We start from the raw sequence: 16,861 nt of genomic DNA, 5'->3' as shown, positions 1-16,861 counted from the left end.
TCTTAGTCATAATCTCACACAGAACACTTTAGAAAAACTGCTTCAAGATTGTAGATATTCAGGTCATGTTGTGAATATAAAGGTGAACTGCTTTGCTCGACACAAAGAGATGGATTTGTTTTAGTGTGTCTATGATAAATTTCAGTGAACGTATTATGTAATAATGAATCTTTTTATCTTCATGAAACTGAAAAAATACATGAAAATCTTCCTTCTTTATTGTCAGCTGAATATAATCAATAAATTTGAAAAACATTTTTCAAAAACATTTCAAAAATATTTTTTAAAAATAAAATCATAATAAAAAATGTTTTATTGTGAGATTAATGACTTCGATAGGACTATCACTTTTTCACAATATGATCCAAAAAATAAACACTATTACTTACAGTTGAAGCTCATGTTTGTTACATTTCATATAAATGATTATAGCTTTTCAGTTTGTTTTTTTAAGTTGGCGTTTCCATATCTCACTGGAGAAAAACCAGAACTGGGATGCAGGTCATGTCACCTCTTTCAAAGATACAAAACTAAATCTCCACATGTGAGAACATGACCCAGGTAAACTTGTTGACTGCAGAAATGAGCAGGAATGCATCAATAAGATACACTGGACAAACAAGGTTTCTTCATGCACTTCATCAAAAATGGAAATGTCAATCCAGAAAGGGATGATTACTGAGAGTTTCTCTGTGTGTTGTTAGAAACTTTTTCCCCTGCTCAGGTTATCAGGAAGGTCTTGGAGGTGTGAGTCTGACCTCAGTTGACCTGGGCAAGATCAACCTGCTTCTCCTTGTCCAGCTGCATTCTCAGGGTCTGATCCAGGGGAAAGGTGGATCTCCACTGTCAGCAGGAACAACATAAACTCAGGTTGTGTAACACGCCGATCATAAGTCAGTTCAGCCTCTGCAGGAAACGGTTCCTGTCCCGTGGGACAGCTGTCATGGAGCTCTCTGGGACGCTGATTTTGGGGGGATTGATCGTTGTTCTGGTTTGGCTGGTGGGCTTGAAGAGTCGCAGACGGTGGTCTTTACCTCCTGGACCTACAGCTCTGCCCATCGTGGGAAATCTACTGGTTCTGGACAAAAGAGCTCCCTTCAAAACTCTGCTGGAGGTGATTCAACCATTCACTTCTCTGCACATATTACACTGCACACTATTATTTTCCTCTAAACCTTTGCTCGTCGCCACATTTTGTTGTTGATTTGCACTTTGAACTGAAATCCAATGTGTCAATATGCAAGTGGTGCATTTAAGAGCAACTGGGATTTCCCATTAGGAGGAATAACAGTGGTTTAAAAGTTGTTTTTCATGATGGTGCTGCTTCCCAGTTGCATCAGGTTTGGAAATTTGAAAATTTGAGCTGTTATTTTGGGGGGGGGGGGGGGGGGGGGGGGGGGGGGGGGGGGGGGTTGAACAGACAGTTTAAAAGTTTTTTTTTTTTTTTTTTTTTTTTTTACAGCACATATTTTTACGACGGTTTATGTCTCATACACACAGTTCTGTTGTAGTGTGTGCTGTCTGATGCACATGTAAGCTTTGGCATCACTTTCACTGAAAAAAAAAAACCAAACAACATTTCATCATAACATTGCAAGTGAGAAAACAGCTTGGACACGTCCAGTTAAAGTGCTGCTGTGCACAATAAAGGCATTCCAGATCATCTTCACAATAGCATCATGAGTTTATTCAAGATTTTGTAAAACTGGTGAGAAGATTTCAGCGTGCAGTAAAAACAGCATTAAGTCACTGTTTAGGTCAATAAGTCCCAAAATGTGCAGCTATGTTGAAAACAAAACTTGAAAGGGTGCTTAAAGGTGATTTGAAGTTACTCTGCAGATAACGACCTAAAGTCAGCAGCTCTTTTCCGATTTCCACTTTTTCACTCTAAAAGCAGGTGAGCAGTCCTGTCAGATTGTAACTTCTCACTGGTATCATTGATTTATTATTATTATTTTTAATTCAAGCTAATCCGCTTATGTTGATATCATCAGTGATAATTCATTGTAATTTCACAAAAAAATTAATAGATTTCATGACTGTTTATCAATCTGCATGAGACAGATCAAGGTTATCGAAAGCCTGCCTGAAGACATTCATTCACCAATTCCTGTAATTTTTTGTCTTGAGAATAATTTTGATATTATTATTGATTTACTTTTGTTGGTTTCTCTGTTTCTTACTTGTGTGATAATCAGTTACATTATAATAAGTTTTATTGTGTTTCTTGAAGTGCTTTTTATTGAACTGGACTTGCTCTTTTGATCGGAAATAAAATCTGTGGCGGAGGTGTGTGTACAACCATTATAAAAGCATTATAAAAACACAGTTGGTCATAACATGTGAACTTTGTACAGCCAAACAGGAGTTGCCCAGGGGACCATTTTTTTCAAATACTTCTTTTCATTAAACAAAAGGCTCATGAAGTCACATTATGACTTGAAAATACAGACCTCAAACATTTTATCTTTTAGAGTGCATCTTCATAAAACTTCACATTTATTGCACTTTCAATCATTTTCTTTTTAATTTTTACCAAAAGATAGTCAAATATAACAAAGTAGATATATAATTCGACAATTCTACAATTCTGTTTAGAATTTATTGCGCTTTTGTTCAAAGCGACGTACAACACTGGGGGCAATTCAGGGTTCAGTGTCTTGCCCAAGGACACTTTGACATGCAGACAGGGAGAGACAGAAATCAAACTCACAACCTCCCGATTGTGGGACGACTGCTCTCCCCACTGAACCACACCCACTATAAACTATTTAAAACATTCCTTTCCTGTATGAAGTGACAACAACAAACAGACCATGCAGTGAAGTGTCTCTGAAGCCATCAGGCTGTTGCTCCATCTACAAAGACTTCCAGAGAATTGAAAACTGGTGGACGGAGGGATGAGAAGGTCTGCCGACAGAAGTGGAAGTAATCGCTCGGTGATTCAGAAACAGAAAAGGGTAAAAAAAACTCTAATACTAAATGATAATAGACTAACAATGTATGTGCTTCATTTTCTATAAATCATCTGTAATAAAAGAGCAGATAAACATTCTGGAGCAACAGGAAAGCTCCCCCAGGATGTGTGGATCAGTGCGCATACATGGAACGCACACCACGTGAGCCCAAAATGTAGAGTACTCGATTACTCGAAGAAATAATCAACAGAGCACTCGATTCCAAAAACACTCAGTAGTTGCAGCTATAATAATTGTACATCTAAAAAGGACGTCGTATTGTGAATTTATATATATGTCAAAACCCCCCCCCCCCCCCCCCCCCCCCCCCCCCCCCCCCCCCGTTCCTCTCACTTTATTTTTCCCTCTCTCTTGCTTCCTGAGCTTTTCCATCCCTGTCAAAATTGGTTCGGACAGTAAAGGGCTTCATTCATACAATATTGCAATATTGCATGCCCCAGCTGCCGAACAGGACAAGGAGGAAAAAAAAAAGCCCCACCCCCCAAAAAAAACCCAAAACAAAACAAAAAGGAGAACAAGTCTGAGCTAAATCTGACACATGGTCACCCTGTTTAATGGCACAATGGGAATGTCTTTCCTGCATGCCAGTCCAGGTAAAACATGCAATGCTTCCTGCTCTCTGACCTGCAGTGGAGTAAGACATATGGACCTGTGATGACTGTGTACATGGGGCCGAGGCGTGCGGTGGTCCTGGTGGGATACGACACAGTGAAGGAGGCACTGGTGGACCAGGCAGACGACTTCACTGGCAGAGGACCCGTTCCCGTCCTGGTCCGAGCTACCAGAGGATATGGTAAGGCATGGGGGGTTTGATGGAAATACAGTAGTGTAACAGGGGGGATGCTTCCAAATAGTTATTGCTGGGGATGTAAATAGATGTTAGTGGCCGGTGAAGTTATGAAATTGGATGAGTGAGAGCAGGGTGTGACCAAACAAAGAGCCAACCAAGTAACGAAATACAGGATCCAGGTTATTTAGTCTAAAATATTAGAAATTCAGCTAAAACTATAAAAATGTTAAACGAAGAATAAAAGGTTAAAATACAGTGGTCAAAACCATTCTGAAAGTCTCTTTAAAATACTGCGTTGGAGGTCCAGCTCCGGAAGCAGGGCTTCTCCACCCTGCGTGGATGGAGGCCGGATCCCCCAGGCAATCCCAACTCCGTCTGGTGTGGGGTGTAGTTCCTCCTTCCCCCGTAGCTCCGATCACCAGGGGGGCGTCCAGACGGCACGGGCGTGGCAGGGTTTCCTCCCTGCCGCTGCGTGTCAACAGTGCGTGGTGCTCGAATTGGATCGCTCCACTGGTCCTCGTCCTGGTTCCGTCACGGTTCCGGAGTGTGCTCCCTTGGTGGTGTGGCTGCTCTCCTCCCGGTGCCCTGCTCCCCTGTGTCTGCTCCCGCTGTGTCTGCCCTCGAGCCACACTGCCGTTTATGCACCTGTCAATGCCACAGCCCAGGTGCGCTGATTGAACACAGGTTTGGCTGGAGTCTCACATGAGCAGGGGTTCCAATCAAGGTGAATGGGAAGAGCTTATTTAAGAAAAAAAAGGAAAACAAAGGCAAACACAGCAACCCACAGCACACAAAATAAAAACAAAGCCCTTTCCCAGGCGCCCGATCACAGTAGAAGGAGGAATATATGCATGCAGGATACCCCCAATGTTCATCTGAAAAGCACATCCTGCGATACAATCATATAAAATTCTATAACTTGAAATCATTTACCTGGATGCATATCTATAGCCCTTTGAATGTCTTGATGAGTCATAAATCATTCATTCAAACATGTATTATCTGTTTGTTAAGGCAGATAAATTACAACTTCTTTGTAATAAAGGTTTAGTGATCAGTAACGGGGAGCGCTGGCGTCAGCTGAGACGCTTCACCCTGACGACGCTGAGAGACTTCGGGATGGGGCGTAAAGGGATGGAGGAGTGGATCCAGGAGGTCAGCAGCCAGCTGATCGATCGCATCCAGTCCACTAAGGGTATGTTGGGTTTCTGCAACTGATGGTGAATCAAAAGCCTGTACATGCTGTCCGGTTAAGAGTAACAGTTATTTTTTAGTATAATGTACAGTCTGACTAGCTTGAATTGAAGTTTTTTTTTTTTTTTTTTTTTTTTAATCAGTGAATTTCAAAAGTTGCTTTTTTTCTGATTGGCATGTCATTAAAAGGGGTGACACATATTTATGGATCGGTTTAATAAAAACGTGTTGGTGTATGTACACTGATATGTAGCATTATTGATTCTCAAGGAGTTTTCATCAAGATGATGAAGTTTGCAAAAAATATTCCATTTTATTTTTGTGAGCCCCGTCTGCTTTTATTTGTTGTTATCCAGCAAAGCCGTTCGATCCCACCTTCTTCCTCAGCTGCTCTGTGTCTAACGTCATCTGCTGCATGGTGTTTGGCGAACGCTTCAGCTACGATGACGACCAGTTCCTGCAGCTTCTCCAGATCACTGCAGACTCCATTAAATTTGGCAGCAGCCCCTGGGGCCAGGTGGGGCCACTTTTCCTTATTTAAAGAACAGATCCATCCATCCATCCATCCATCCATCTATTCATCCATCCATTCAGGCCCGGCCGTAACCAATCCGGCGCCCAAGGCAAGATTTTAGGTGGCGCCCCCTTGCATTGCCAGCGTATACTGTATACTAATAACAAGAAACTTGATAGATTTGTCTTTGACAATTGTTTTATTTGAAGGAAGATAATTCCAAATCAGCATAGTCAACAAGATGATAAATTATAGATAAATATATGTAAAATTAAATGAATATATGAAATACAATATGGATACCTAACATAAAGTATGAATGGTACAGAAAATCATACATCAAGCTCCTCTCAGCAGAAGCCACTGGAACAGGAGGCGTGGCAGAGATTCTCAGTGTAGACCACATGTTGGGGTAAAGTTCTGACAGCTTCTTCTCATGAAGGTGTAGCTGAGGTGAAGGCACCAGGAGGAGCGCTTGATTCTGAGGTGGAAGCACCGAATGAAGCCTTGATTCTGCTGCATCCCAGGTGGACTATGTTGCTGAGGTGGAGGCAGCAGCAGCAGATGTGGTAGATGGTACAGGAGGGATTAGAAACTTCAGCAGCACATCTGAAAAGAGTGACTCCACTGAGTATCTAATTATAGAAACACATGATTCCAAGAATAAAATGAAATGACATCATAAAAAACCCATATATGATGTTCACTATGGAGTACTTGTATGATATACAGTGCAAATTAGATGATCAGTTTATTGTCAATACAGTGGAATGCTGAATAGCACAATGTAACGCAGCAGTGCTGATGTTATAATACACATCTGACTGAATTGCAGCAATGCTGATACTCACAGCAGCATTCCCTCTCCTGTGATACTCTTAATTAACATTAATGGTGAGCCCACAGCTATAAGATATGGGTGGAAAAGTGACTATTACCAGCAGGGCCAACGTTAGCTACCCAGATGGCAAATTAAACGTTTTAAAAAAGAATGAAAGAAAATGTAAACACCATCTGAAATGATCTGGTATAAATTTCCCTGAGGAATGTAAGCTGAGAATACCAGTAATCTACATGATCTACATTTTGGTCTACGTTTTGACATCTGTTCATACGCTGATGAGGGTCCAGAAACAGCATGGAGTGAATCGGGAAGGAGAGGGGGAGGAGGGGGGCAGCTGGGGGGCGCAGACAACGCAGTAAATAATATGGTAAACTACTGGAATTAATTCATTGTCTTCGCTTAAGAGTACAACAACTACTTAGAAAAATTGTGAAAGTTACTTTAAAAAGTAACTTTTCTTCTTTCCCATTTGGACTGCTGGCGCAGTGGCGCTGGCGCCCCCTAACAGACGGCGCCCTTAGCATCTGCATATACTGCCTATGCCACGGGCCGGCTCTGCATCCATTCATTCATCCATTCATCTTCAACCGCTTTTCTGGGACTGGATCACGAGGTCAGCAGTCTAAGCAGAGATGCCCATACTTCCCTGTCCCTAGACTCTTCCTGCACCTCTTCCGGGGGGGATCTGTAGGCGTTCCCAGGCCAGCGTCCAGGCAGCATCCTGAAGAGATGCCCGAGCCACCTCGGCTGGCTCCTCTCGATGTGGAGGAATCGTGGCTCTACTCCTTTTTTTGTTTGTTTTTTTTAACCTGTCCTGTCCAGCATGGAAGCAGCAGAATGGAGGTCTGGCTGCTGATGTGCCCGACAGATATTATCTTCCAAGAGGAGCTTATAAGCATAAAGCTCCTCTTGTTAACATGCTTTCTTACTTTATTTCATTTATTTTGAGTACTGACACTTGATATTACTGGACCAGACAGGGGGATAGAAAGACAAAGAAGAGAGACAGAGAGTGAAAGAAACAAACAAGTGAAAAAACAAGCAAATAACAACAAACAAAAAAAAAGAGGGGAGAGAAGGAAGACATTGTAAAGATATGACGGTCTTTCAATTAATATCGACACTCCAGATGACCGGCTACGGCACCTACATAAAGATATGACAGAGGGCGTCTTATGGACTTTTGTTGGAGAATATAGCTGGTTGTGACCTGGGACGTGCAAACTGAGAATCCAGGTATGACATTACACGAGAGCATCAGGAGAGACCTAATCCAGATCGTCATTAGTCTAACCCACCAAGGAAAACAAGGTGACCGAGTCCACATGCAGAATATTAAGACTGATTAAAGATTAGCGTGATCATACAAATGTGACAGTGATCATGCACATATGACCTCTGACCCCTGAGAAGACCAGAAACTGGCCAGAGAGGCCCTCAGAGCCCAGACAACCAGAGGCCAGAGCCCAGATCCAAGCCACTCCCCTCAAACAGACATCCACGCACCAGTCCAGAAGGGGACAGAGGAAGGCCCTGGCTGGGACCCGGCGACCAGAGGACCCAGGCCCCAGGGGTCCAAGACTGGAAGGTGCCGGCCTAACCAGGAACCGGACGCTCAGGGTGGACAGAGCCGAGAGCCCAAGAGTAGCCGGCTCAGGCAGAGGGCCTTGACCATATTCAGGAGAACTGGCCCACACGAGCGGCTACCCGCCCCAGGCCAGCGCCGCCCCAGCGTTCTGTCTTGTACATCGAGATCCAGGGTATCACAACCCCCCAAACCCTCCCGTCCCCCTCCCTCCTCCGTGCCCCCTCCCCCCATCCCACCCCCTTCCTCCCTGACCCCTCTCCCAAGCTCTCTCCCCTCTCCTCCCTCACCCACCTCTTCCCCCACATCACACTGCCAGTCAACCTTAATTCAAACGTAGCGGCTCTAATCCGATTTTCTCCCTGGTGACTGAGCTCCTCAAACTGTCTCTAACTATCTCTATCTCGATTTACCTACGATACAGCTTTGAAAATGTCTGCGTCGTTAAAAGTGCATTAAGGAGTTTTACAACCTTAAAAATACTTATTTTCCACCATAAATATGTTACACATTTTTAATGATGTGTACAATGTGCCCTGACATATTCATTACAATTACCTCTAACAGCGCTAAATTGTCACTTGAAAGTTGCAGTGCCGGTCGGCACCAGCATTTTTTTGGGGAGAATTTGAAAGGAATGACGTAATGTGCGCTACGGCTGGATAGGTTTCGATTTGTCCGCCATTACTCCGCCAGATGCTTACTGAGCAACAACTGAGCAGGATCTTCCAGAAAGTAAGAAAAGACTGGCTTCTAGCACTGCCACAGCTCCAGCACAGACTGCACCAGGTAAAAGAAACTTAAATCTTACTTGAGCTACTAAACGAGCGTAGAAGGAGTTCCCCTCTTCCGTGCACGCGAGCCACAGGCACGAGTTTTTCACTAAGCTGCATTACGCCCAAGGCCTGCAGGGGGCGCTGTTTCGCATAAAACGTGCAAACTCCTTAAGGCACCTTTAAGTGCCCATCAATCTGCTCATTTCATTATATCCAATTCTTCTAAAATTGTTGTTCAATAAATCATCTCCATTCATCCATCTCTCTTATTAGCATATAATTCCGCTTCTAAGGGAGAATAAATCCACCCATCTATTCGGATTTATAATAAAGTTTTCAGGCGTTTAAATGGTTATTTTAGAGCGGAATTAGGCTTTATTCAGATGTATAGAGGAATAAAAGGTCCCATGTAAATGCACAGAATGGAGTCCCCAGTTGGAGCACTGTCCAGTACCCTTCCCAGGGATTCCAAAAAGGCCGGGTACTCTGCACTGCTGTCCAGCCCATAAGCCGAGACAACAGTTAGGCACCTGTCCCAGACCCGAAGGCGCAGAGATGCGACCCTCTTGTCCAGTGGGGTGAACACATAGTGGCTGAACTGCCTCTCACTGTGAGCAACGCCGTGGGTCTGCCGGAGGGTGGGCCCATATTGCTCGTTCGGGCTGAGCCTGGCCCGGCCCCGTGAGCAAAGGCCCAGCCACCAGGCACTTGCATGTGAACCCCAACCCCAGGCCTGGCTCCAGGGTGGGGCCCCGGCTGCGCGATGCTGGGCAACGTCACGGTCCTTGATTTAAACTTTCTCATGGGGGCTGTTGACCTGCTCTTTGTCTGGCCCATCACCCAGGACCTGTTTGCCATGGGAGACCCAACCAGGGGCATAAAGCCCTTGACAACATAGTTCCTGGGATCACGTGGGCACTCAAACTCCCCAACCACTTTATCCTATTCACAGCAGTTTTTATTCACGATTGTGAGAAATATATTTTTTTCACTTCTTCTTTGACCACTGTTTTGACCTGTTCATTGCCTCCTGCTCAGATCCTTGAGATGTGACTGATTCCACTTTTCTTTCCAGTGGTACAACAACTTCCCTGGAGTGATGAAGTGGCTGCCGGGTGGTCACCACAAAGCATTTGCTGATATTGACAAGATGAGAAGCTTCGTCATGTCAAAGATTCAGGCTCACCGGGAGACGCTTGACCCCAGTTCACCCAGAGATTACATCGACTGCTTCCTCAACAGAATCAGCCAGGTCTCATCATCTTTGCCATGATCCCTAATGCACCAAGTTCTTTTAGTGGGATTCACTACATTTTTAAAATCTCTGCAGAGAGCTGGAACCATATTCTTACCCTTAATATACTTGTTTTTATAACACGAAAATACATTTTGCAAATGACTGTCTCAACAGCTTCATAGTATTCTTCCTCTGGTAATTGTTATTTTCATGAGGTTTATTTGTAGCCCCGCTGGCTCCACATTCACATTTGGATTTTGGAGATGGGGTGGGTCTGGGGACAAGCCAATACAAACTCCGTGCAGGGGGCGTCAGTTACCCCTTTGACTGACAGCACACTTCAGCCAATCAGCGCTTCAAAACAAATGCGTCATCGAAATGCGTTAGTTTCTCTAAGGGTTAGATTTAGCTCTTTAGCTCTAGCTTCTCCACACGCAACGGCACGCGAAAATTTCTTTTTCTGTTAGAAACTCACCAAGCGCCGACTCTTGCTCTTGCTTGATTGTTGTAATACTTGGTATTTTGGCTATAACTTTACTTATTGCAGCTTTCAGATGATGGTTAAAGTTTATCTCTGTAATCTCCACTACACGCAGTGATGGTGTCACTTCCAGTTTAGCCGCCGGAATTCGCCCAAAAAAAACCCCAGAAAACAAAAAGCTGCAACGCTGATTGGCTCAGCAGTTTCATGGCCGAGTCGCATTCTTTTTCTATTGGCTGGTCCCCAGACCCACTCCAGCTCCAAAATCCAAATATGGATGTGGAGTGGGTGGGGCTGGTTTACGAGGTTAATGTATTTGTGTTTTACCTGTCAAAATGAATGGATGATTTAGCCCTCATTTTTGTAAGCAAGTTATTATGTTATGTTCCATTTAAATTGGCCAAAATTATTACATCATTGACCATTTTTGCATTTTAGGTTGCTGCACACCCTCAAACAGGTGTCATGATGAAAAAATAAGGTAACACTTTACTTGAAGCACCCCTGTATAACACAATATAAGTACAATATAGCAATGTTATAATTACTAGTTACTAAATGTAATTCCAGTTCTACGAGTGAGTGTGCACCCACCTACGGGCTTCGCTATTGGAACACCCCTCTGGCGGCAGCCAATCACTGAGACAAGTCCGAAACCGATGCACCAATCCCCGTTGCGCGCTGGCACACTGCCACGCCCCTCACTGAGGGAACATAACCAGCGCCCGTGCGCTAATCTCCCTTCTTCTAAACCAGCCAGTAGAAAAGGAGGCAAGACAGCTGGGCCTGCAGGTAGGTGGGAACGCACTCACTTGTAGAACTGGAGTTACATTTAGTAACTACTAATTCTACTTCGTGAGTGCTTAGCCCACCTACGGGCTTCACTATTGGTACTCACCAAGGCGGAGGCCGTAGAGATGAATGTATTCCCAGCCGGTGTACTGACAGTAGTGGCGCGGAAAAAGATGGAAGTAAACAAACCGTACGTCCAGTACAGCCAAAACAAACCTCCAAGAACATTAGGTGACATTAGGTGCAGGTGACCTCTCAACGAGGCGCCGCCCGCAATGTATCCAAGCACCATAACAACAGCGTACGCACATGCCGGCCGACACAAATGACAACAGCGAGTGGTAACCACGCCCCATCTGGATTCCCCCCGGGGAAGCAGACGCCGGACTGGACGAAAGCCAACACAGTCAAGTGACAGAGCTCCTGCTCTCGCTGAAAGCCAACATGGCCACAGTGTCTGTGTACATATCCATCAGATGTGAACGCACAAAGGTGGACGCGGACGCCCAGGAGGCAGCCTGGCAGATGTCACCCACCGTGACACCTCTGCACAGGGCTGCAGAGGCCGCCATGCCCTGTGTGGAATGAGCGCGAACCACCGCCAGAGGCGGGCGATTCAACGCCTCATAGGCAGCTGCAATAGTGCCCCAAACCCAGTGGGTGAGACGCTGAAAGGACAGCGGGGATCCACGCCCCCTGGCCCCGAACCTCACAAACAGCTGATCCGTAGTGCAAAAGCCAGCGTGTGCTCAACGTAACAACACAGAGCTCTGACCGGACACAGGAACCACAGCTGAGGGTCGTCGCCAGACAAACCAGGTAGGGAGCCAAGGTCCCTGATCTGGATGACTCTCGACCGGAAGTCCGAAGTGATCACCTTGGGATGAAAGGTTGGGTTAGGCCAAAGGTGCATCAAGCCCCCATCCTGACTGAACACCATGCAGTAGGGATGGACTGACAGGGCGCAGAAATCTCTAACTCTCTTGGCGGATGCCAGCGTCAACAAAAGGGCAGCCTTAAAGGAGAGAAAGCGGTCCTCCGCCTGCTCCAAAGGTATGAAGGGGGGCCCCTTCAGACCATCCAACACCATGTGGAGGTCCCATGGGGAAACCACATGCCTCGGGGCGGCCTAAGCCGACCCGCCCCACGCAGAAACTGCTTCACCGCGAGAGTGGATGCAGCACGACCACTGTCCAGCAGAGCCTGCAGAAACTACAAAACTCCACCGATAGTGCAGGAGACCAGGTCCAAACCCCTCTCTGAGCACCACAACATGAAGAGATGCCACCGAGACCTGTAGGCCTTGAAAGTAGAGGGGACCCTGACACTCCGGATGGTGGAAACCATGGCTGGGGGGAGATCTAGGTCCATTAGTCTGACCCTCTCAGCTTCTAAGCCAAGAGTCTCCTGCCCAGGACAGGGCAGGACTGGAAGGCACCCCCTGCCTGCAGCAAAGCAAAGCGTCGGGCCCGTTGGGGATTGTCCACGGGTCTCCCACAGCCAACTGAATCAGGTCCGGGAACCACCGAGTGCTGGGGGTGTCCAGGGCTACCACAATCACGTGGAGGTTCTGGTCCCTCACCCTGCGCAGCAACGGGGCCAAGAGGCGGGCCGAAGGAAACGCATACAGGAGGCCCGGAGGCCTGACCCTGTGCGCGAAGGCATCCACCCTGAGAGGTTGTTCCCCCCTGCCTGTTCAGGTATGCGACCAACGTGGTGTTGTCTGTCCTGACGAGCACAAGGCTGTCCTGCAGCCTGGCCTGGAAGTGGAGCAGCACCCGCTACACCACCGTCATTTCCAGCACATTTATGTGAATGGGCGTGGAGTCCCAGGCACCGCTAGGGTGTCTCCCCATCCTGCGAGAGACGCATCCGTGAACACCTCAACGTGATGCGACACGTAGCCCATGGGGACTCCCTGCAGGAGAAGAGCCGGATCAATCCAGAAGAGGAGATCCTAACGTGCCTGGGGCGGAATCGAGACCTTTCTGCGTCCGTCCCACTTCCCCAAGAGGCGGAGGCAACTGAAACACCATTGGAGCCTGCACATGTGCAGAAGGCCCAACCGAACCACTGGGTGGGCCGCGGCCATCAGTCCCAGAACGGTCCTGATCAGGTGGACGCGGGCTATGGGCATCGCTATCAGAGACCTCAGGGCCGACAGGAGAGAGTCTCGGCTCTCCGAGGAGAGGCGGGCCGTCATGGTGAGAGCGTCCAGCTCCAACCCCAGATAAGCCATCTGCTGAGCTGGGGCGAGTGCACTCTTTTCCCGGTTCACCACGAACCCCAAGACCTCGATGTGGTGCAGGACCTGGGCCGTATGTGCCACTGCCTCCTGAAAAGAGGGCGCTAGTATCAGCCAGTTGTCGATGTAGGTGAAGATCCTCAGACCACGACGACGGAGGGGCTCCAGCGCGGCCTCGACACTCTTGGTGAAGGTGCGAGGAGCGAGAGAGTAGCCGAAAGAGAGCTGGCTGTATTAAAAATACTGGTCTCCCACGGCGAACCTGAGGAAGCTCCTGTGCCTCCTCAGAATGGGGATGTGAAAGTAGGCGTCCATGAGATCAACATCGTCATCTGAACGTCATCCAGTTCCCGGGACGTACGCTTTCCAGGAGGTGTTTGACCGTCAGCATACGGAACCCCCTGGTGGTCACATGAGCGTTCAGGACCCGCAGGTCCAGAATGGGTCTCATCCCACTGTTCTTCTTGGGAACCAAGAAGTAGGGGGAATAAAAACCCGAATGTGCCTCAGCTCCGTTACCGTGCTCCGGCATAGGAGCGAGGACACCTCTGCCTCGAGAGCGGCCGCCCCCGCGGGGCACGTGAGCCACGTACAAAGAATCCCTCTAAAAGGAGAGGGGGGACACGCAAACTGCAGGGCGTAACCGCGTCTCAGCGTCCTGGACAGCCAGGGTGAGAGCAGACCCAGCATCGCATACCACTTCTGGAAATGCAGCGTCAGCAGCTGTACCACGACCAAGGTCTTGGGGGGTGGCCCACCCACTCTCCTGGCCTCGGGAGATGGCAAGAAGGCCGACAGGCCTGGCTCGCCGCTGTGGCCCACTCCCACGGTCACAGTGCAGCGAAACCGTTGGGGAGAGAGAGCCTGAGATGGCGCTAGCGGCCCGATGCTGAGTGCGATGCGCAACTCTTTTGAGGCAGCGGCGAGCTGGGCCTGTGCCTCATGGCAAGCTGTGTGCTGGCATGGCAACACCAAGGTCTTTCACAAAAGGCTTTTTAAAAGAAGATAAAGGGCCAAGTGCAGTGTCTACACTCTCAAGAAAAGCTGGGTCACCAAACACTACAACTTCAGTTTTTTTATCATTTAAATACAGATGGTTCAGAGCCATCCAGTCTTTGACGTCTCTTAGACAACATTTCAGAGACTCAAAGGAAGATGAATTGTTCTTAAAAGGCACATAAATTTGAACATCATCTGCATAGCAATTAAATGAAATGTTGTGCTTTCTAAAAATCAATCCCAAGGGTAATAAATAGATGCCAAAAAGAATTGGGCCCAGAATAGAACCCTGAGGAACACCACATCTCAGGGGGGCAGGCTTGGATTGGTTGTGGCCAATATGGACAATATGGACAATACCAATAACGAAGTCCGTAGGTGGGCGCGCACTCACCAAGTAGAACTATAGTTATAAACACTCATAAATGATCACAATGCTTTATAACATCACGACCTAACCCTAATCCTAACCCAAATCCTAACCCTAAACCTATGCTGTATAGTGGGTTATAAAGCATTATGATCATTTCTGAGTGTTTATAACTACTTATAATGTGTTATACTGGGTGCTTCAAGTAAAGTGTTACCAAAGATAATATTCATATTGTTCAGATTCAGTCTGCCACTAATTTTTGAGGTTCGGGGTTTTATTTGGTGAAAAAACTCTGATTTTTTTTCGTTCAGGAGAAGGACAATCCCACAACTGAGTTCCAGGAAGATAACCTGGTGTCCACGGTGATGAATCTGTTCCTGGCAGGAACTGAGACCACCAGCTCCACCATCAAATATGCACTGAATGTCATGGTCAAATACCCTAAAATACAAGGTAAATCACAATCCTGAACAATGTCATCACACGGTGAAAGACCTGTGTGGTGGTCAGTGGTCAAGGAGAATATCTCTGGTTAAAATCAGTGGTGCAGTGTTTGCATGTGATGATAAACACTGCGTTGATGCTTGTTAAGACGCGATGCAGCAGGAGATCGACAGTGTGATTGGACAGAAGCGTTCCCCTCGAATGGAGGACAGGAAGTCCCTCCCCTTTACAGATGCGGTCCTCCATGAAATTCAGCGTTTTATGGACATTGTCCCAATGGGAGTCCCTCACTATGCTCTCAGTGACATCTCCTTCAAGGGCTACACCATTCCCAAGGTATTCAGCTTCCTTGAGTTATGTTTGTTATGATGTATTTCCGTTCAAAAGACTGCAGCAGTCTGCTTTCCCTCACAGGACACTATAATCTTTCCCCTGCTGCACTCTGTGCTGAAAGAGGAGAACCGGTGGGCCACGCCTTGGTCTTTCAACCCACAGCACTTCTTGGACCAGAATGGCAACTTCAAGAAAAATCCTGCGTTTCTTCCATTCTCTGCAGGTAAATAAGCACATTTTCTGCTTCACACGCTGCAGACAAACACAGCTGAAGGAGCTGGGTGAGGACGCGTGTTTGGGATGTATCAGTTCAAGATGTAAATAAGTCGGACTGGGCTAAACAGGTCTGTTGTGGTGTCCCAGGAAAGAGAGCTTGTGTTGGAGAGTCTCTGGCCCGCATGGAGATCTTCCTCTTCATGGTCTCACTGCTGCAGACGTTCACCTTCTCGACCTCTGAAGGACCTGACAGCATCGACCTCAACCCCGAGTACAGCAGCTTTGCCAACTTGCCTCGCACATACCTGATCACAGCAACGCCCCGATGAGAGTGAACCTTCAAATGTGCTGAAATGCACATTATATCTTTTTTCTTTTAACAAATAATATACCACAATTACATTACATTAAGTTTATGATTCATGATTTTACATCAAAACAGGTACCCAGGGGAATTCAATAACCTTCTAATGACTGGATTTATTTTCACAAAATGTATGTTCTGAGCCTTTTTTGATGAAACAATTTACATTTTGTCGTAATTCATATTTCTGTGTTTTTGACTTGGTGAATGTGAGAGGCAGATATAATAAGATTGTTCTTCTTTCTGCTCCTTTTCTTTCGTTTGTTTTGTGTCCAAACTGACGTTGTATTTTCATCATTTTTTGTTTTTGTGTTGTTGTTTTAAACGAAAGAAACAAATAAATAAATACAAAAAGCGATCGACTTTGTTGTCGTGTCATCAGACCTCCGGCCACGTGTTTTGGACACTCGGGTGAAGAGAGGAGCAGAGCTGTCGACCGATCACCACCTGGTGGTGAGTTGGATTTGCTGGTAGAGGAGGAAACCGACAGCCTTGGCAGACCCAAACGTATTGTGAGGGTCTGCTGGGAACGTCTAGTGGAACCCTCTGTCAGCATGGTTTTCAACTCTCAACTCCAGGAGAGCTTCGCTCATGTCCCGAGGGAGGTTGGGGACTTTGAGTCCGAGTGGACCATGTTCTCCACCTGCATTGTCGAAGCAGCTGCTCGGAGCTGTGGTCGTAAGGTCTCCGGTGCTG

General features: G+C 46.8%; 1 protein-coding gene across 1 annotated transcript; it reads left to right on the top strand.

The window, feature by feature from the left end:
* The first annotated feature begins 942 nt into the window (after window positions 1–942).
* Window positions 943–16,158, top strand: LOC115401239 (cytochrome P450 2G1-like). The gene is made up of 9 exons (XM_030109474.1): window positions 943–1,114; window positions 3,609–3,771; window positions 4,814–4,963; window positions 5,319–5,479; window positions 9,757–9,933; window positions 15,120–15,261; window positions 15,401–15,588; window positions 15,667–15,808; window positions 15,949–16,158. Exons 1-9 carry the CDS (start codon window positions 944–946, stop codon window positions 16,128–16,130), a joined length of 1,476 nt encoding a protein of 491 aa, XP_029965334.1. The 5' UTR covers window position 943; the 3' UTR covers window positions 16,131–16,158.
* The last annotated feature ends 703 nt before the right edge of the window (window positions 16,159–16,861 follow it).

Source organism: Salarias fasciatus, chromosome 14 (assembly GCF_902148845.1).
Source record: "Salarias fasciatus chromosome 14, fSalaFa1.1, whole genome shotgun sequence".
NCBI lineage: Eukaryota > Metazoa > Chordata > Actinopteri > Blenniiformes > Blenniidae > Salarias > Salarias fasciatus.
This window is presented reverse-complemented; position numbering and strand designations above follow the sequence as displayed.